This window comes from Podarcis vaucheri (assembly GCF_965113315.1).
Source record: "Podarcis vaucheri genome assembly, chromosome: 11".
In the NCBI taxonomy this organism is placed as follows: Eukaryota; Metazoa; Chordata; class Lepidosauria; order Squamata; family Lacertidae; genus Podarcis; species Podarcis vaucheri.
The window spans coordinates 51115979-51137574 of NC_138749.1; the positions used below are offsets into that span (position 1 = coordinate 51115979).

Genomic DNA, 21596 nt, shown 5'->3' on the forward strand with positions numbered 1-21596 from the left:
TATTAGTAATTCAGTTTCTTGCTGGAAATAATATCTAAAGATACAAAGAAATGACTATTCCCCCCCACCCTCATATGAGAAATATTGAAGAGAAAAACAGGTGTGTGCTAAAAGCCACCTTGAACGCTATTTGGTGTAAAGATGGGATACACATTCAGTCAATAAATGCACAAAGTGGGTGAATCTTTCTCCTAACATCCGTAATATTACTATATTTCAGGATAGCACCAATATGACCTCTGCTTCCTTTCCTAACTCCCAGATATGGGTCTGATATGGAGTGGGATTAGCCTGCTTAGACGGCGATAGCAGCCCCTGCGTCACACACTTGCAGCTCATTTGTAAACCAGTTGTTACTGTCCCACAGCTTAAAGGGGGAAATTGCCACTTAGGGCTGTGTGGCCAGAATTTTCCCCATTTTGTACTGCAAAGTGTTCATTCACTTATGTAATGGAGCAACAAGGAAGGCTATAAGGCTGTTTTAAAGTCAACCAAAAAGAAGGAATTTGAAGTTGGTGGTAAAACTTACCCACACAAGAAGTACCACTAATATCTGTAGTGTAGCCAACTTTACAAAAGCATCTGAAAGAGCCCATGGTGTTGATACATTGGCCATGCCTACATAGGCTTGGCATGACTTTACACTCATCGATATCTGTGGAATAACAGGAGATATTTCAAAAATAACATTTCTTATTGTAGCATAAGAGACTAAGGATGCAATCCTGATGTGGAGCATAGTCTAATTGCCTCATTCTGCACACCACTGGCAGGGGGAAAGGAGGCTGGACAAACAGTATTTCATGCCAAGAAACAGCCCATTTTACCTCCCATTTCCTCCCCCCCCCCATTGTCTCCCTTAGAAGGATAAATCCTATTATGCTTGGAATGTCGCCTCAGAAACCATAAAACTGCACCTTTATTTGCTTAAGAATGCATTACACAATTTTTCAAACAAATTATTTATCTTTCGACCTGATTGTCAAATTCTGAGTATTTACTTTCATTGCGTTAAGTAGAATTTGTTGGCTTGTCACACAAATACCAAACCCTTTGCCTAACTACTTACCAATTTAACTTAACAGAATTCATATCTGCCCAGCATCAGTGAGCATAAATTGGTTGGAATGAATAAAATTTGAAAACTACAATACTGTCATACCTCATGTTACATTTACTTCATGATACGTTTTTTCAGGTTGTGTCCTGTGGCGAACCGGAAGTACCGGAAAGGGTTACTTCCGGGTTTTGCCGCTCGCACATGCACAGAAGCACCAAATTGCGCCACACACCTGCGCAGATACCTGCGGGCTTTTCATGTTGCGAACGGGCCTCCAGAACAGATCCTGTTTGCAACCAGAGGCACCACTGTAGTATATGGTAGGTGGCCCATTTTGCATGTCACATGGTTTATATTGAAAATAAACTATGAGTAGCATGCCAGCAGGGTGCATTGCAGATATCGCAGGCACTCCACTCCTCCCTCGTTCCTACTGCTCCTGCTCTGCTAGGAAAGGAGCCACGGTCTGCTTTGCCATATTGTATAAAAGTGGGATTGCTGTTTGCGTCCCTTGGACAAAAGAAACTAGATCTCCATTCAGAGTGTTCTGCTAAGAGAAACTGCTGCACAGTTGTGTTTAATTTACACACTGTCAACATACGCCACAAAATCACTGAATTTTTGGTTTGCAGAAAGCTTTCTGTCTGTTATTTTTAACTTTACAGTTAGCCATCTACTCCTGTTTCAGAATAAAATACTGTTCAGCAAATTAGGAAAAATCAAATAAGACCCATTTATCCCACTTATCTATCAAACAGTACCTCGTCCATCAGTGGTGTACCCGGGACCATGTGGGCAAAGTTTCTTGTACTGGGTTGTTCCTGGGAGTGGGCAAACCTCGCACTGATTGCCCCAGCCTCTGCCTCCATCACAACAGCACTCTGATTTTGTGACAAGGTTTCGGCTGCTAGAAGCCATCTGGCACATTGTCTGCAAGACTTCAGCAAAGCAGAAACCTTCACGGTTATCTGTGAAGTGAATGTGAAGTAGCAACATACGGATTAGAACAAGGTGCACGTCCTTGTTTAAACTATTTATTAGGTGCTCTTTAGCAATGGTTCTAATAGTGGCTTAATGTTTAGCAACATCAGCTTTTATTTGCATTAATACAACATTTACATATATTTCTAGAGTTGACATGAGGACTTCTGTTGTGATGGTAGTGTAATAATATTAACAACAACAACAAATTGTATTTTTTCCAGGTTAAATGCCTGGGAAGAAAAGGGTACCATATTCTATGGACCCATTTTATCCAATTAGCCAGCAAGTCCTTTTCCAAATTATCATACTTCATCACAGAATACTACCTGAAAACCAACAAATCTATTTTATTAGAATTATAAACTGGTCCATTTTTTGTACCCTGATGTGGTTTTTCAATACATAATTATAAATACCACTCACAAAATACTATTTAATACTACATACATGTCCATAAGTTCTGTAAGCCAAAATTCAAATATACTTTTAGTAGTAACAATAAGGTTACTACTAAACTGGTAAACTGATGTTTACCTTCCTTGTTTTTATGCATTTTATTCCTGTAACGATTTTAATACACAGTAAGATTACATTGGCATTTATTTACCAAATTCGTAAGCAAAATGTGTAAGGTAGATATGTTGGAATCTAAATGTTAGTTATGAAATTTAATAGCTTTATCACCATCAAAGATCATTCTCTCAGAAAACTATGGGCATGCTATATTAATCTGTGTCCTGAGCACTAACTCTTAGCAATTTGATGGGGGAAATCCAGTCTGTATCCTGAACAATTGAGCAATATTTACAGTATAGCTCTTGCAAAAGTACACCTCTCTCTTGACATATGACAGGATAGCTTGATAGTAGGGCAACCCTGAAAATGGAACATTGCATGCATGAAAGGCGTTAAATCACTACTTGATATAGTATCTCCAGCTAATTTAATTAGTTTTCTCTCAAACCATCTGGTATTTTATTTTTATTTTTAGCAATTTCCCTTCCTTGTAGATAAGACGGATACAAAAGATTTTGTTTCAGTCAACTACCACTTATATCCAAACTGGCAAAGATTTCTTAAACACTCCCTTCATTTGAACAGAAAATAATGGACTGTAGGTTTACTTGCCAATGCATTCAGTTCCAGATGAACTTGACTGGAAACCATCATTGCATTCACACCTGTAACTTCCAATAATGTTGACACAGTGGCCATTTTCACAGATACCTGGCTTGGTGCGGCATTCATTTTCATCTTTATCACAAATACAGAAACCAAAAATAAATATGTACAGAATCGCAACGCAAGTTAAATTATACCAATACAATCAACAACTTAAGATCACTCAGTTGGGTTTCCCCTTCCTCCTGTAAGGAAAATGCTAACTGAGGCTGCAGAAGGACAATAATAATTGGAGACTGATACTGTTGCTAGAAATAAGTCTGAGATCTAGGAGCCTGATTTCCTCTCTGTAATAATCCAATGCTATGGTGCTGAGGGTTCTCCTAGAAAACCGATAGGAAGTAAGAAACGTCAGAATTAATGCTGTAAACTCCCAGCTTATGCTCAGCATATATTAGGGACGGGGAGAAATGCAGTTCAGTTCACAATTTAACGGAAGACTACATAATTCGTACTTCCCAAAGCAATATGCAGACTGAAATGCAACTGTCCTTCAAAATTCACACTTCTCCCAATTTTGTGATGAAGTTTTCCAACCAAAAAATGAGCACACATTAGAAGTGTGCATCAAATCCACAGGTGAGTGAAAGGAGCATACAAAAAAATCCTAGTATCAGGGACACTGCTTGAATAAATATATACGTTAGGCAACACTGCATACAAAACTGTGTCTATTATGTGCACTAACAATAGATCGGAAAAAGTCATAATACACATTAACTTTTATTCATAACAGTCACTAGGTTATACGGGAATACTGAGTTAAATAGGCTCAAGTTTTTTTTCTTGAAGCACCCTATCTTAATACCTACCCATGCAACCTTCTCCATCTGGTCTGCGGGTCATTCCAGGAGGGCAGATGCACATGAAAGTTCCTATCAGATTTTTGCACATCATACCTCTTGATTCACAGTCGTGTAGACCTTCTGCACATTCATCAAGATCTTAAAAAAATAACCAAGGAATGTATATGCTTAGAACATCAATCTACTATTTGTTCTAGGGGCAATATTCTGTCAGTAGACTCCTATACATATGCACCCCAAAGTAAACAGCATAGAGTATAAGGGAACTTAAGTGAGTATACTGTCTTGCACAGATGGGGAAGGGTAATGTTCTCTGAAATGTCCATTCTATGCACAGGGCCAGCTAGACATACGAAACAAGGAGTCTCAAAATGTGGATGAGCCAGTCATGTTGGGAAGAGGGGTTCAATTAGTTAGGCATTGGGGAACGGTTTAGGGTAATTTTTGGAACAAGTCATGCCTGTACAAAAGGGACTGACTCCACTTGAACCAGAATGCAAACCAGATAGTTGGGAGCTTAAAATAAAAGAAGTAGTAGAGCACCTTTAAAACTGATCACCAAGGAAAAATCAAAAAGAGCTGAAGAGTTTCCAGCTGAGGATACATCATCCCTAAGGGTTGAGGGTGAAAATGTTCGTGATTGCCCAAACAGGGAAGAGGTAGGAAGTACCATTTGTACCTACCTGAAAGGTAGATTTGCATGTCCAGTGTAGCATCACTGAGTTGGGCTTACTTGTGCCTCTAGTGGACAAAGGAAGGAGTAGGTTTTTTTCAGGGAATAGGCTAGCCTCTCCTCAGTTTTGCATATTCGCTGAGAATGAACTGGCCAGAACTGAAACTCAGAACAGTGTTAACCTACTTCCTACAAGAAACAAACAACATAAAGTCCAGTTGGGCAACCAGTGTCACAGGCCATAGAAGGGTGTGGCCCCAGTGATGCGACACTGGACAAGGAAATCTACCCCTCAGGTATTTCACTTGCCAGTGTAGAATTGCTAGGTTGGGATGTCAAGGCTTCTGACATCCTGGCTGTTACCAATCCCTGTCGTGATCTGCTGCTGCATCCAACCAGTGAAATAATAATAATTAAAAAGATCTCTGGACGTAAAAGCCCTGGGCAAGCCACCATTTCTCCCTCTTCCAAAGTTGGTCACAGTGGGGAAGGAGGAGAAAGATTTGACAATACACACATACATGTATACAGGATAGAGAAGACGAGGATTAAGAGGTTAAAGATTGAAGTGAGAAACACTAAACCAGGATGAAGAAGTGAGAGGGACCAAAGGGAACAAGACTGCTTTGTGGAGGCAGGAGCAAAAAAACTGAGGAGGGGCAAGCCTATTTCCTGAAAAACCTATTCCTGCTTTTGTCCACTAGAGGCGCAAGTAAGCCCAACAAAACTGGCAAGCAAAATTAAGGCAATGAAGGCACAAAGGAGTACGAAGCAATTCAAAGTGGCCAAAGCACTGAAGGGTGCTTTCTTCTTGTCTGTGTTAAGTGAAATGTAGGTGATACATTTTGAAATAAAAAACATTTTCCTATGAAAGATTATTTTAAAACAAATAAATCCATACCTTTACACATTTTTTGGTCCTCTCTTAATTCATAGCCCACTGGACAGGTGCATTCATAGAAACCATATGTGTTTATGCAGCGAAAAGCACACAACAACGGGTTTTGTACGCATTCATTTATGTCTGGACAAAATAGAAACAACGTCAGTGTTATCCAGTCCTTAGAAATCTTCTTCCAAAAATAAAAAACAAACAAGCCACTCTTTCTTATTTTTACTTCCCTTTGGCGGTAAAGGGAATCGGAAAAAGATTCAAAGCAGGTTAGTTGCCCAAATGTAGCCAGAAGATAAAACAAATTATAATTTACCTTCGCAGTTCATCATTGGCCCAGGTTCAAACCCGTCAAGGCAATTACATTCAAAGCTACCAATAACATTGGAACACGTGCCATTTCCACATGGATTACCAATTGAACATTCATCGGTATCTAGGGTGTAACAAGCAAAACAAATTTTTGAAAACTAGGATGCAGGTCAAGTTCATGAAGTTTTAAAGATTACAATGCATGAAATTAACAGATTTTACATATGGCTTTGAATCCGCACACACCTACACAACGCACTCCGGTGTAATCTAGCTTGTATCCCAAAGGGCATTCACAACGGAAGGATCCATCTGTGTTTATGCAGTGACCGTTGGAACAAATGCCTGGGCTCTCAAGGCATTCGTTGACATCTAGAAACAAGAAAGTAACATCAAATCATTTGTACTGTTCTGTTTTCCATCTCGGGATTCCTTTAGTATAACAGATACACATTTTATTGGACAGTAATAGAATTCCCTTTACCCTCCCAAAGAGGAATAAATGAATAAAAAGGAAATAATTATTTCTTATGCCAAAAACACGGAGAAAATAAATGAATTATTATTAAGGACATTTGCTTTGCTTCTCTGATTAACAATTTGTTCACAGTGATAGCAGCAAAGTTATGGAAAACTTTCCCAGTGGAGATCTGCCAGACACCTTCTCTCCCTGTCTGTAGACAGTTGCTGAAAATGTTTTAAACTTCCAATGGTTTGTATTTTGTGATTTGTTGCTTTAAACAAATGATTTGGTCTTTTTTTTTAAGAAAAAACTTCACATACAAAAAATTGAGCTGCTGCTCATTTTGTGTTTCAGTGCTGTTGTTTTTAGTACAGGCAGCGAACGTTTTAGGTGGGTCTGATAAGTGCGCAAATGCCCACATGTGCCTTGTGTCAAACCCGGAAGTGACCCGAAAACATCACAAAAAGTGGCGGAATGAGGCAGGGGTGAATGGCATGTTTGCAGGCTTTTTCAATGGTGTTTCAAATATATGCATTTTCATTTAAACCCGTGGTGCCTTGGAACATAACCCCTGGAGTTGCCTGTATTGTAATGTTCTGCATTGTTTCAGATTTCTATTTGATAGTATTTTAATTTGTCATAAGCCACTTTGGTTGCTCTAAACCAGTGATGGCCAAACTTGGACCTCCAGCTGTTTTGGGACTACAACTCCCATCATCCCTAGCTAACAAGGACCAGCGGTCAGGGTCCCAAAACAGCTGGAGGGCCAAATTTGGCCATCACTTCTCTAAACAGAACTGGATATATATTACCATATTGGCTAGTACATAGAGTTTAAATCCTGTGGGCTGCATCTACTATCCTAGGCCAGAGAACGTTGGAGTATAATTCATTAAAGAACTAAACAGTTTTTAAGTGATATCAAAGTAAAGCCAATACCTTCTCGTGTATCATCAATCCCAGGTATAGTCCCGTGACCAAACGGACACAAATCCTGGAAGGCAACTGCACGAGAACGTTTTTTGGAACAGCAGCACCACAAAGGGAATAAAAATAGCAATGATTATACAGCTGCCTATGGCCAATTAAAGCAATAACAGGCACACACATACATATACATATATGATTTTCACAAGTGCTACAAAAGGAGGCCCCCACCATTTTTCTTCCATATCCAAATACTGCATAATAAGTGCCACATCCATAAAGTAATCGTTAACTACAGCTGTAATCAATATTCAGTTTTTAATATAAGCCAATAGTGAAACCCCAAAGACACCGATTGCTTTACTGGATTTTAACACATGTTTAGCCAGCTCCAGTTTCCAGTGATGATATTGGTTCCATATACACCATACATTTAAAGCACATCTCCTCCCTTGCCCCAAAGATCCATTCCTTGTATAGTAATCCACAGTTAGTCAATAGAGAAGGTAGAGGGCATTTTCAGTAGTGGCGCCTGCCCTGTGGAATGTCCTCCCATCAGATGTCAAGGCAATGAGCAACTATCTTACTTTGGAAAGACATCTGAAGGCAGCCCTGTTTAGGGAAGTTTTTAATGTTTAATGCTGTATTGTGTTTTTAATATTCGGTTGGCAGCTGCCCAGACTGGCTGGGGAAACCCAGCCAGATGGGCAGGGTATAAATAATAAATTATTATTATTATTATTATTATTATTATTATTATTGATTCCTGAAACCACTTACTTAGAGTAGCTCCACTGAACTATTGGAAATTGGATCAAGTATCTGGTTGGACAAGTAGAGGCTCTATATGCCAGTCGTTTTTTTACCACTGCCTCTTGAAAGCCAACTAGGGCTGGGCAATACCTGGTTTTCAACATCACGATATATCACCACCTAAACATAACAATATCTCGATATTTATCTGCAGTGGCAGAGGGTCCTGCCAAACCTCCTTGCAGTGGTGGAGGGAGTGCTACACTTCCCCACAGCAGCAGAGGGCCTTGCCATGCCTCCCCACAGTGGTGGAGGGCCTTAAAATGTAAGGAAGTAGTAGATTTAATAAAAATATTAAATAAACCTCCATATAACATATTTAATATGATTTCAACTAATTTAAGAGTAGTTTAAGTGATTGCTAGTCAAGTTGCATCTGCTTCCCCACTCAGAGGTCTAAGTGGAATCTGTGCATGCATAAGCCCCTCTGAGTTCAACTAAACTAACTTCTACTTTCCTGGGAACTTTGACCAAGCCATGGGCGTGGTCCCTCCTGGATTGTTAGCAGGCTCTGCATAATTAGCTGAGCTCTAGGTGCAAAGATACTGGTAAAGCTGAGTTTACCGGTTTGTGTGAGGGCTTAGTCTTATCTCTTACAGGTTAGGAGGGAGGAGGAAGAGAGCAAACAAAGCAGGAGTCTCGGTGCCTGCAAATTATCTGCAAAGTATCACTAAGGTGGGGACAAGGGTGGCGCTGTGGGTTAAACCACAGAGCCTAGGACTTGCCGATCATAAGGTCGGCAGTTTGAATCCCCACAACGGGGTGAGCTCCCACTGCTTGGTCCCAGCTCCTGCCAACCTAGTAGTTCGAAAGCACATCAAAGTGCAAGTAGATAAATAGGTATCGCTCCAGCGGGAAGGTAAACGGCGTTTCCGTGCACTGTTCTGGTTCGCCAGAAGCGGCTTAGTCATGCTGGCCACATGACTCGGAAGCTGTATGCCGGCTCTCTCGGCCAATAAAGCGAGATGAGTGCCGCAACCCCAGAGTCGGCCACGACTGGACCTAATGGTCAGGGGTCCCTTTACCTTATCTCTAAGGTGTACCACCTGTACCACCACCTGGGAAGCTGTTAAGTCTCCACCTTTTGCTCACCTGTATATTGCCTTGTTGCAACACTTATCACAATGTAATTTCCAATACTGTTATTCAAATGTATGGCGATTTATTGCACAGCCCTAAAGCCAGCATATATTTTTTCTTTACCTTTTTCTTCCTTAGGACAAAGTTCACAGGGATCACCCCATCCTTCTCCTGGCATCTTGCTGCAGCAGCACTTTGCCTTGGTGGTGTTAAATGCTTTCGGCACAGAGCACTTGCCATTCTCAAAGTTAGTGAAGCAGAAGCTTTGTCGTGTATCTAGGGGGGAAACCAAACGCCACAGAATTACTTTAGACACTGGGTAGCTGGGTAAGTTAATCAAAATCAAAGGAATGGTTTCACTTCTCACTTGCGTGGGAATTCCTGCCTGAACCTCTATCAGCAGGAGGCATTATTTTATAATGCCTTTCCCATGCACTGAAGCCCTTTCAGTCTGCTTATACTAGGCGTGGGGAAACCTATGAGCAGGAGTTGATGGAGAACATTTCAGACCCACCCACCCCTGAAAATTACTTTTGTAGTGAAAATATTTGTATCCAAAAATGGCGTAGTTCAATTTCTTCCCCACCCACCCAACATTATCCTTCAAACCCGCTCCATCTATCTACCCCATAAGTCTTTTAATTCTCATCTGTATCTCCTTCAAGAATTATTTGACAATTGAACAATCCCACACGTGTGCTACGTCAGCCTGTGGATTTTTGTACAGCCAGCTTTCATCCATGTGGGGGAAACTCAAGACATTTAAAGTATGGCATCCAGTAGGCTCAGTGTAGTATTTTGTTTGTTGTTGAATTAATCTCAGTCTAATATTGCAGGTGGCTGTTTAAAAGTCATAGGGCTCTTGTCCATTTGGATGAACTGGGCAATTTGCTCCCTAAAAAAAGTTCAACAACTTAGGGTTGTCTGGGGGAAAAATGCGGAGCGTTCCTGCATCTCTTTTCTAGGGAAAAAAAAAGCACTGGTGTTAGGCAAGACAAGCATTCAAATCCACTTTTGCCTGGTCTGGGCTTAGCATGGATTTGTGACTGAAGACTGTGTAGATGGAACATCCATTACATTACATATTCATACTGGTTTTTTAATTGTATTTGTATTGCTTTTATTGCTGCAACTGGGCCCACAGAAACTGGTCTAGCCAAAGTGTGTCTTTCTGTTGTGTTTTAAATTTCAAACATTGCATGTTCATCTTTGCCTGCGTTAATGATTGTATTTTCTTTTTATTATCATATTAGCCATCCCGATAATTTTTTAAAGTGTAAAGGTGAGGTAGAACTCCTTTAAATAAATAAACGTGAGACGGCCCAACTTAGCCAAATGATTTTTTACTGAATAGCCCTCCTTTCTGAATATTTGAGCTGACTGTTAACGGCCTGCTGCAACCACTTACCAAAACATCTCCTGCCATTATCAGATATCACAAAGCCTGTAGGACAGATGCACTGGAATCCTCCTGGCGTATTAGTGCAGGATCCAAAGAGACAGATGTTGGGATCCTCGTTGCATTCATCAATGTCTGAAAAATCATTTATTTATTTATTTCATACCATTTTTACACAACTTGATTGTAAATAAATAAATTTTTAAAGACGGTCAAAACGAAAATGTGATTACAACATTAATCCAAAATGGTATTCATCTTGTGTATTTTCCAGAGAGCTGATGGGAAATAGTGCATTAGGCATAATTGATTTTTAAATGAGCAAACCAGTTTGTTCTGTTTTAAAACAGCAATTGATTTATAAAGTCTACTCTAAGGCTGTGCCAATATATTTGGTCATCGCCTCCTCCAACAATTTGGGGAAAGGGAAAAAGAAATTGCTCATAAAAAAGTGAGTATGAGAACTTGTGAGACAAATATTTGAGGGGTGGGGCAGGTGTTTGTCTGTTCTTGTTCCATTATAACATACCGTATTTTTCGCCCTATAGGAAGCACCTAGATTTGGGGGGGGATAAAGGGGGGAAATTATTATTTTTTCTCCCAGGCGCGGGGCTGGGGCAGGGGAAGCCTGAGCTTCCCCCGACCCCAGCCCCCAGAACAGGCAGCTCTCTGCAAGCCGTGGGAGCCCAGCACGAAGTCGCGCCGGGCTCCCACAGCTTGCGGAGAGCTGCACGAAGTCCACTCTGGGAGCTTGCAGGGCTGGGGGAGGGGGAGGCCCACCGCCAGCCTCCAAACCAGGTCGGGGAATAGCGGGATGGCGGCGTTCTGCCTCCCCGCTGTCCCCCGAGCTTGTTGGGCTGGCGGTGGGGCTCTCCAGGCTTCAGCGAAAGCCTGCATTCGCCCCATAGGACGCACACACATTTCCCCTTCATTTTTGGAGGGGGAAAAGTGCATCCTATAGGGCGAAAAATACGGTAGTTGGGGGCTGTTTGCATCCTCTCTTCCTTAACCATGAGCTGCAACCAAGAATTAACCTTGGCTACAACTCATGCTTAATGGAAAGAGAGTGTTTAACTACAAGTCCAAATTCAGAAAACACACTAAACCTGACTGACTTAGCTGCCACATCATGCCATGCTAAGAGGACTGAGAAGAAACACAGTGTTTGCCATCTCCTTGCCAAAAGCCCACACATTTGCACTAAGACATTATTTCTCTTAGTGTTGTGTGCTAATGTATCCGGTGTCTTGCACGTGATATTCACTGCAGCCCCAAAATGCTATGCTTTGAAAGGTTTCAAAGAAAATATGACTTGGATTACTCTCAAGAAAAACAGTTAACATTGCTAGCAATAGCTGCCAAAAATATTGAAAAGCTGGCAAGAAAACAAATTAATAAATGCACTGTGTTGCAAAAGTTAAAATCTCAAAAAAAAGTATTGCTCAAGATAAAAGTCCAGCATATTTAAGCAAGATTTTGTTCCTTGATTTATGAAGACTACTGAAAACACACATGAAGTTTTCCTTCCATCTTTATCTGGGCAAAAATTCCACTAACATCAATTAGTTTGGCATAGAGAAGACATGAGGATTTACTTCCTGTATGGTTAATTTGAAGATAATTAGGATTAGCTGTCTGGTACCAATATCTTTGTTTCTTAGTTTGATGAAACACATTGTCATTTGCATGGATCCACTTTCTCATTTGATAGCTGTGTGTTACTTTCCCCCCATATAATGAAAATCTAAAGCATCTAACGTTCTAAAAGCATTGGTATATTATTTTGTACCAAAACAAAAATTCCTTAGATGTTGAAATAAACATCAAAGCGCTATGCAAATAACTCAATTACCTTTACACACTAGGTGTGCATTTGGTGTGGAATTTAGTTGCACATAACTATGAGCGTTAAGGCTTAAAACAGAAACCATTTGCTATATTTCTGAGTCTGGGTGCGTTCAGATGTGGAGATTATTGAATTATTTTTTTCTGGTTATAATGCAAGGGCTTCTTGTCCCAGTTTCCAACATTCCTTTTCCACTGTATAACCTGCTGTGTTATTGGAATTGCGGCTTTTTGATTGCTATATTGCCAGGGCGTGCTAAATTTCATTCTCACCAGTGGACACGGTGTAACACAACCGTAGATGTGACCAGGCTTGTCGCCATGAGTGATTCTGTTCCCTCATGATTCACACATGAAAATAGTGGGAAGGTACTGTATACTAGAATACTACTCCAAATTTGGTGACATGAGCTGTAGTGGCATGATCCATGAAAACTGTGGGGAAATTACAGCACAAATGCTCCTGTGATTTTCTAGGTTAATTGGTTTTTTTCCTGAAAGCAATTAACGCAGAAATGGCTTCTACTAAATTCCACTAGGTTTCCAGAACTGGAACTTACCTCGTGTGAAAGATCACATAAAATGAGAACGTTATCAGGTAAGGAAACTTTAGGGAAATAGAATAAAATGCTGTCTGAATGCAGCCTATATTTTCAGACAAATTTTCAGCTAAGTTTTCTCTGTGTACTCGCCAGGGGGGGAGGTGTGTGGATTTGTTTGTTTGTTAAGCAAAGATTTTACGAATCACAAACCAGCATATTTCCCCCCTGATTTCTGTTAATGAAATGCCATGACTTTGAGTTTGTTTCTCATCATGACATGAGTTTGTTTCTCATCACAAGCACAAGAATACTGTATTCTTGAAAGTCGCTACATTTGTAAATGAGTGACACAATCTTTGCATGTTATTTCTACCACATCCAAAATACCTGTTCTTTACTGTGTTAATACTGAAGTTCGAAATAAGATAAAATGCAACATTACCAATGCAGCTTTCGCTTTTTACTTCATACCCTGGTGGGCAAATGCACCTAAAAGATCCTTCCAAGTTTTGACATGTACCAGGGAAGCATGAGCCAGCAAGCACCACACACTCGTTAATATCTCAAAAGAATAGAAGAAAGACAAAATATGTTAGAGATTCTAGAACAATTACCTGCAGTCTAAATATGCAATTAGAGAGAAGAATCTAGATCAAGATCATTGATCCTCCTTCTCACACTTTTGTCTGTCCTTTGTTGTGTTAAGTAACCCTGCTCCCATCTGTGAATAACTACTACTACTACTACTACTACTACTACTACTATTATACATAGATAATAAGAAAATTTATGATACCACCCTTCACCCAAAGATCAAAGAGTGGTTTACAATAAAAAACACAAAAATACATAACAAATGGAAACAATAGCACCCCTCGCCCCTAGCTCTTGCTGATGGGGAAAAGTTCCTAACCCACCCCTTTGCAATGAATTCTGCTGTTCGGTTTAGCATACAAGAGCCACATAAGGCCAATGTATCAACCAAAATTGGAAGAAGAACAGAGATTTCCTGAGAAGAGGGAGAGCCTCTGTCTTACTTGTCTGGTATAGGATTGTGTTTCAGCTGCAGTTCGCAGCTATCCATAAATACCTGCTGGAAGTGCTTTGTTGTGCTTCTTTAACTTATTTAGTTTTTTAATTGAAAGACACTAGGATGTATGTGACCGAAAGACACTGTAACATGACTGTGCAAACGTATACTTCAAAAAGCAGCACAATTGTATGTTTATGCAAAAGTAAGTCACACTGTATTCAATGGGATGTAATCCCAGATAAGTGTGAATAGGATTGCTGTTCTATCAATGCACATTTACACTAGGTTGTTGCTTTCATACATACCAATACAGTTCTTGCCATCTGGAGTAAGTTCATAACCTTCATGACATAAACATTTGAAAGAACCAATTTCATTGAAACATCTCCCATTTCTGCACACCTGCCCAAAGAAGGAACTGCATTCATCAATATCTAAATGGTGAACAAAAAGCAACAAAATGGTTAACAAAACAAGGGCAACAAAAAGCATTAATTCTATCATGCAATAATTGCAAGCTACAACTCTGCTTTGGAACACATTTTTAAAAGAAAAGCCTGACTAGCTTTTCAGGTACCTTTTAATTTGAAAAACTTTCTAAAGAATTGCCTGAAGTAACTGATATTACAGTTTGAAGTCTGGTTTACTCTGTTATATTTTACTCCAAGAAGACCAATTTATCCTAAATAGAACTCAATAAGGCAGACATGTATGTACAAAATATTTTTTTTTAAATATGATCCTGTTGAGATTCCAAGATGGAATTTTGGAGGTAGCTCTTAAAAATATTAAATAACCAATACAATTTTTTGGAATTTTAAAATCATATTAATTTTTTAATCACTTTTAAAGAGTTTCAATTTTGAAACTTAAATTTAAAATTTAAAGTAAATCCATCATGTGACATATCACATTAAAGCCTACGACGTTCTGAAGAGACTGGTGTTTTTAGTTTTGACATTATCTAAGTTCTGGGCTGAGCTTTTATGTTTATTGTGTAGTCCGGCAAGGCCAAAATTGTCAATTTTTTAAAATCTCAAACTCCCATAACACCTCATAACGGGATGAGATAAAAAATTAAAATTTTAGATTCAAACTTAGTTTTGATCATTCAACAAGTGTACAAAATATAAAGAAAATAGGATGACATGAGTTTAAAAAGTTGGATCACTTGATATGGAATGACCTACTAGCAGCCTTTTCCCACCCAGTTTAATTTTCTGCCACCACAAACAGCTATAGTGCTGCTGTTGGTGGCCCAGTCAGTAGAAACTGCCATTCCACACCAACATAGCCCTAGGATGATGCTACATGACAACACAGTGTCATTCCAAGGGAGGATAGGAAGGGGCACCAATAGCAACTCTGCTGCCACTGGCAGGAGCAGCAACTACATTTTAAATGAATGAATGAAAGGGAAAAAGCCACTGCTGTCACTTCTTTCCCTGGGGATCTCCTTCCCTTACAACTGAAAACTGCATGATCCCTCTCCCAAATTCTCAAAGTTCAACCCCTGCTGACCATTCTGAAACCCTCATTTTCAATGGAAAAGATGGCTTCTGGCTCATATGCAATTCTCTCTTTCCAAAGTTGTGGTCCTGATCTAGTTAGTGGTTCCTGCAGCTACTTGAAAGGTCAAAAAAGGTGTCTGAAGCTGAAATAGTATATTTTTCTCCTCAAAATTAGTTCCACAACAGAGTACAGACCTTAAATAGATTTGTTCATGTTTTTATTTGAACTGCTTGCACCATCCCTCTTCCTAAATGAAAAAGTGTAATAGTCTTTTGATTCTCTTACCCATACAGTCATTATTATGTGTAAGCTCAAATCCTGGATAACATAGACAATTATATGAGCCAACCGTGTTTTTACACGTTCCATTTCCACAAGGATGTCTTTCACATTCGTCAACATCTGCAGAGTGAAGGCATTAACACAAAGGAATTATTATTTGTAGAATCATCTTAGGAAACCTTAAACACTGGCTTATTTCCCCCTCCCCTTTTTATATTTCAAACTTTCGCAATGATATAATAAATGCAATCACCGCATTTATCTGACAACACATAACTTATATTCATCTGAAATAAATGTAACAGTATCAACCCAACCATCGCTCACCAAAATGTCAATTAATTAAGCTGTTCTAGATTTTCTAATTCACGTTTTTACATGGATAACATTCTCTCAACATACCCATACACATAGTTTGGTCATGGGATGCCTTAAAGCCATTTTGACAGATGCAATGGTAGGTTCCCTCTTTATCCACACATGTGCCATGACTACATACATTAGGAATTTCCTGGCATTCATTGCGATCTATAACAAAAATACACAAAACACATGGTATACATTATTGATTTGTGGTTTTGTTATTGCTCATTCATTACTCACGTTTTGCAATCTGCTAATGATTACTGAAGGTGCACTCAAAATGTCCATTTCATAAAGAAAGTCATAGCACAAAAAGCCTACTATTTGTCTGTTCATGTTCAAGTCAGATACTGCTAGACATGACACGAAAGTCAGGGAAGCAACATAATTGTAAGTGTGCAAAAATAATAATAATGCAAATTCAGAACGGGAAAACTGCCAATATTCTAGAGGGAATATCCATATAAAAGAAGACTTAAGCAAAATAGTGAATACAAGTTATTTCTTACCAACACAGGCACCATTGGGTGAAAGTTTGAAACCTGCAGCACATTCGCAGCGGTAACTACCAGGGCTGTTAATACAATCTGCATTTCGTTGACAGAGATTGTCACCGTTGCTGCATTCATCAATATCTGCAAGATCAATAATTCTTAGTCAAATGTCAGTATAGGTGTCCTTCATCTCTTTGAAGCATTCAGATATTTTTTGTGCTCTACATTGCAATGGGCATGATTCAGCTAATGTTAAAGCACTTTCAAATCCCACTTACTTCAATTAGAGAATTTTCAACACAATCTTAACATACCAACTGAAATCAGTGGAACTTCAATGTGCTTAGATACCTTATTTTTGTGTTCATCCCTCTGAAGTAGTGACCAGTACATTATTGAAGATGCCTTTGTTTAATATCCTCTAAGGAAGAGGAAAGATGGGATTCCTGCCAAACAGGTAGAAGATGACTGACAGAAACTAAAAAGTAGGAGGAACCCAAGCACACTCTGTATCCCACAACCATACCACTCCAGAACATTTTTCATCAGAGCATTTAACAAATTCTTCTGGAACAAACAGTGGGAATGTGGTACATTGTACACACAGATCAAATGCTTTGAATAATGTTCCTGCTTCCCTTTCTCTACAAAATCTGCCAGGAAGATAAATACAATCCTGTGAGACCAGACAATACATTGATGTAAAGAGAAATACTTATATTCATGGAAGAAAGGGCAACTAATGATCATGTTCAAACACTTCATGGAATTACTGATAAGAGTTTCAAAACCTAGGTCAGGAATCAACTGATGCGCAGCTTTATTTTTTCAAAGACAAGCGTCTTCTACACTTTTTCATTAGTCACTATTTTTCTATAATTTTCTAATACCAGCTGCACTGGCTCCCGGTGGAGTACAGGATCAGGTTTAAGGTGCTGGTTTTAACTTTTAAAGCCCTATACGGCCTAGGACCCTCGTACCTATGGGACCGCCTCTCCTGGTATGTCCCACAGAGGACGTTACGGTCCTCAAAAAAAAAAAAAAAACATCTTGGAGGTCCCAGGCTACAGGGAGGTTAGGCTGGCCTCAACCAGAGCCAGGGCTTTTTTGGCCATGGCCCTGATCTGGTGGAACACTCTGTCACAAGAGACTAGGGCCCTGCGGGACTTGACATCTTTCCACAGGGCCTGCAAGATGGAGCTGTTCTACCAGACCTCTGGCCAAGGCACAGTCTGACCCCCTCCTTCCGTAATCCTCATAGAACTCTAACCCAATGGTTGCCATTAATTTGATTTTGAATTGATTTTAGAATGAATTGATTTTAGAATGTATTTCAATTAATTGACTGTGATTTTATGTAAACTGCTACTTTTACTGTTGTTAGCCGCTCTGAGCCTGGCTTTGGCTGGGGAGGGTGGGATATAAATAATAATAATTACTATTATTCTTATTATTATTAAAAATAAATGCTGCTCTATTTTGAAGATATATCCACATGACTCTAATTTACTGGAGCAGATCACAGATAGTTGCATAGTAGACATGTGCATGGTATGTTAGCTTGCACTTCCTCCCTGCTGGTCCACACAGCCAGGTTAGGCCATTGTGTAGGACTCAGTCAGTACAATCAGTTCCTCTTTGATCATGAGCCTGACCTGGAGGCAGGTGTGATTTCTAGGCGTTTTCCTCCCCCCCCACCCCCCCCACTTATGAGCTGCAGTAAAGTAGGGGACTATTGCTGAAAAGGATCTTGCCATAAGGATAAACCATAGACAATACGATTTACATCACCTTCACAGACCAAGAGCAGGTCATTGTAGCTGAATCCTGTTGGGCATTCGCAGCGGAAGCTGCCAATCTGGTTAATGCAAACACCATTTGCACAAATCCCTGGGATCTCTTTACATTCATCAATATCTAAAAAAAAAATTCAATATTTATTAGTCAAATGCAATGGCAAGCCCTGCTTTTTCTCACAGTTTCTTTATGCATGAAATAAGGAAAATAAAGTGGTAATAAAATTTACCTAGAAATATAATACAGCAAATTGAATATAGCAATTCAATTTTAATTTTAATCCATGCTTTTTGTATAAAGTAAAAATCCATATAGGGGAACTTTATACATAAAAAGCTGAAACTTCTTCCCTGTCATGTTAGTTTCCCACACATCTTATAAATAAATAAAAAGGAGGTAGGGGGGAAAACCCCTCTAGTTTTCAGATTCATGCTGCATTCATTAATCTGAACATAGCTTTAAAAACTCACCAACAGCTTTGCCTGTGTGGATGTCGAATGTGAAGCCAGGAATATTTCCACATATTGACTTGAATTCAACTTAAAAGGAAAAAAGTGGGGTGGAATCAAGGAGGCTAGATATAAAAATAATTCTTGGACAAACAATCCACTTACAAAAAACAGAAATCCATTTTATTGAATAAGAGGATCCCCCCCCCCCACACAATGCAGCCATAAACAAATACGTTATTTAATCCAAGTATTAGCTTTAACGTTGACAGAATTTAGAAACTGAAAGACAGCACTGACAAGGAAAACCCCCAATGTGGAATTATATAGGATTAGTAATTTTGATGTACAAATAATGGACTTTGAGCTCTTCTCTCTTCCCATCTTGATTAGTGACAGGAAGGACATTGGCTTAGAATACTTCTGGGGAAGGAAAAATGTTCTTCTCAGTTCTTACTTCCTCTTTCCATACTGATCAAAGGAATACTGCACTGCTTTGTTTTCCTTTATGCTCTATTGTTAGCAAGGAGATAGAAGAATATATCTCAGTTATTGGGTTTTTGTAAGTTTTATCCTATGTGATAAACAGTTGCCTGTATCTTTCTTCCGGTGTTCTCTTTTAAGAAAACTTCTTTTAAGAAAACGCTGAAAGACATACCGTATTTTTCGCACCATAGGACACACCAGACAATGGGACGCACTTTGTTTTAGAGGGGGGAGAACAAGAAGAAAAAAAACTCCCCCTCTCTGCCCAGCACCCCTTCAGTGAAGCGGCAGGAGGCACTGCACAGAGAGGGGGAGAACTTTCCCCCTCTTGTTTTCCCGCTCTAAAACAAGGTGCCGTTTAAGGTGCGTTCAGGCGGCTACCTTGGAAGCCTGGAGAGTGAGAGGGGTCGGTGTGCACTGACCCCTCTCGCTCTCCAGGTTTCAGGTTACTTTTGACCTGCTCTTTGGGGCTGGCGGGGGGAAGCCCACCACCAGCCCCAAAGAGCAGGTCAGGGAGCAGCGGAAAGGCACAGCGGAGAGGCTCCTGCCATAGCCGCGCGTCACCTCTCCAGCCGGGAGAGGGTCGCGGGGCTATGGCGTCTTCGCTCCATAGGACGCACACACATTTCCCCTTCATTTTTGAAGGGGAAAAAGTGCATCCTATAGAGCGAAAAATACAGTATACAGGTAACTGTTTATCACATGCACTTTCAACTAACTGGAAAAAAGCCAGGAAACTCAAACAAATGAAACTAATATTTTTTTATATCCCTGATACCTACATTTATTCACGAGGTTGTTGGGAGGTATAACAGCTCCTGAACATTGCGTTTGCTTAAATTGACTGCCAAGGAAATAACTGAATAATATATTACTGTATTGGCTCTCTAGGAATCTGTCCAGAAAGGGACAGATATATATCTGCATATATCTTAATATTAATTTGGGCTCAAGAGTCTTTACAACATCCCCTGTTAAGTCTAGTTTTTACCTGTTCCTGGAGTTGGACATGGTTCACAAGGTTTGTTCCAGGCTTTCCCAACATTATAGGTGCAGCAACACATCCTCTTGGTCACGTTGAAAGGGAGTTCATTGTCGCAAGACGTTCCATTGTAGCTTCTATAGCAAAAGCTCTTTCTCATATCTGTACATGTAGAAATTTCATGCTTTTAAAAGTATTAAACATATAACAATTGGATCCTGAGAACTGGCTTTCTTTTTTCCTATAAATCTACCTGTTTCAGCTGACTTTCCTGTTTCGGAACACAGAATAACTCCAGCTGGATCTATTCTCTGTGTTTTATTCAGGAAGACTGGGGCAGATGCTAGATCTTCCCAACCACGATGGGGGAATTGGTTCATTTTTAGCTGGTTGCCATGAGGAAGCATTTTCAACCCCCTGGGAGTTGAGAGGTGGCTGCGACTGGCTGCAACCACCTCCACCCTGGAACTGGGTGAGCAGCCATTATAAGCATGCTTAATTGAAGTAGACATAATCAGGATTGAGTTATAAGATCCAGAAAGCATATTTAGTACACAATAAAAGTAACTTACACAGCTGTTCTATGGAATTGGGGGGTGGGGAGAATCTGTGGCAGACCTACCAGCACTTCCCTTGACCTGACAGCTTGATATATCTAGGGCAGGATATGTGGGGAGGCCTTTTTCACCCCCTTGTCTTTCTCCCTATTTATCTCCCATTGAAATCAATGAAATTAACTATGCAAGCTCTAGAATCAGGATAGCTATTGGCCTTTTTTGAGCACATGTCATGGGTTTAGATCCTGCGGATCCCAAGCTCTGCAAGGCACCCACCCACCACCAGAACCCCACTGGGGATACATCTGTACCCACAGAACTTTCTACTGGTGGACCAGAGTCTTTACCAGAGGCATAGCTGCTGTCCTACTTTCTGACCTCCTCTCCACTACTAAACTGACACCTAAACACATTCAGAGACTCCACAGCCATCTTCTGGCCAGATGTAGGAATGCAGCCTCAAGCTATGACTTAAGCTATTTCAATAACCATGCACATTTCCAGAAATATTAGTTTAACTGACTTTTAACCAGTACGTTTCCGAGCACAATTCAAAGTGTTGGTGCTGACCTTTAAAGCCCTAAACGGCCTCGGTCCAGTATACCTGAAGGAGCATCTCCATGCCCATCATTCTGCCCAGACGCTGAGGTCCAGCGCCGAGGG

At 40.1% G+C, this 21596-nt stretch overlaps 1 protein-coding gene across 2 annotated transcripts in view; it reads right to left on the bottom strand.

Moving 5' to 3' along the window:
- The window catches only part of FBN2 (fibrillin 2), a 140752-nt gene that overhangs the window by 9053 nt on the left and 110103 nt on the right, over nt 1–21596 (bottom strand). For both annotated transcript variants that reach the window (XM_082191530.1, XM_082191531.1), the window contains 18 exons: nt 20386–20538; nt 18930–18998; nt 18454–18579; nt 16678–16803; nt 16208–16333; nt 15809–15925; nt 14317–14445; nt 13421–13540; nt 10601–10726; nt 9316–9468; nt 7312–7377; nt 6156–6281; nt 5914–6033; nt 5607–5729; nt 4039–4170; nt 3173–3298; nt 1822–2028; nt 530–655 (listed from right to left, as the gene is read on the bottom strand). In XM_082191530.1, the coding sequence (XP_082047656.1) occupies nt 530–655; nt 1822–2028; nt 3173–3298; nt 4039–4170; nt 5607–5729; nt 5914–6033; nt 6156–6281; nt 7312–7377; nt 9316–9468; nt 10601–10726; nt 13421–13540; nt 14317–14445; nt 15809–15925; nt 16208–16333; nt 16678–16803; nt 18454–18579; nt 18930–18998; nt 20386–20538 (2271 nt within the window). The remainder of the gene's footprint in view (nt 1–529; nt 656–1821; nt 2029–3172; nt 3299–4038; nt 4171–5606; nt 5730–5913; nt 6034–6155; nt 6282–7311; nt 7378–9315; nt 9469–10600; nt 10727–13420; nt 13541–14316; nt 14446–15808; nt 15926–16207; nt 16334–16677; nt 16804–18453; nt 18580–18929; nt 18999–20385; nt 20539–21596) is intronic.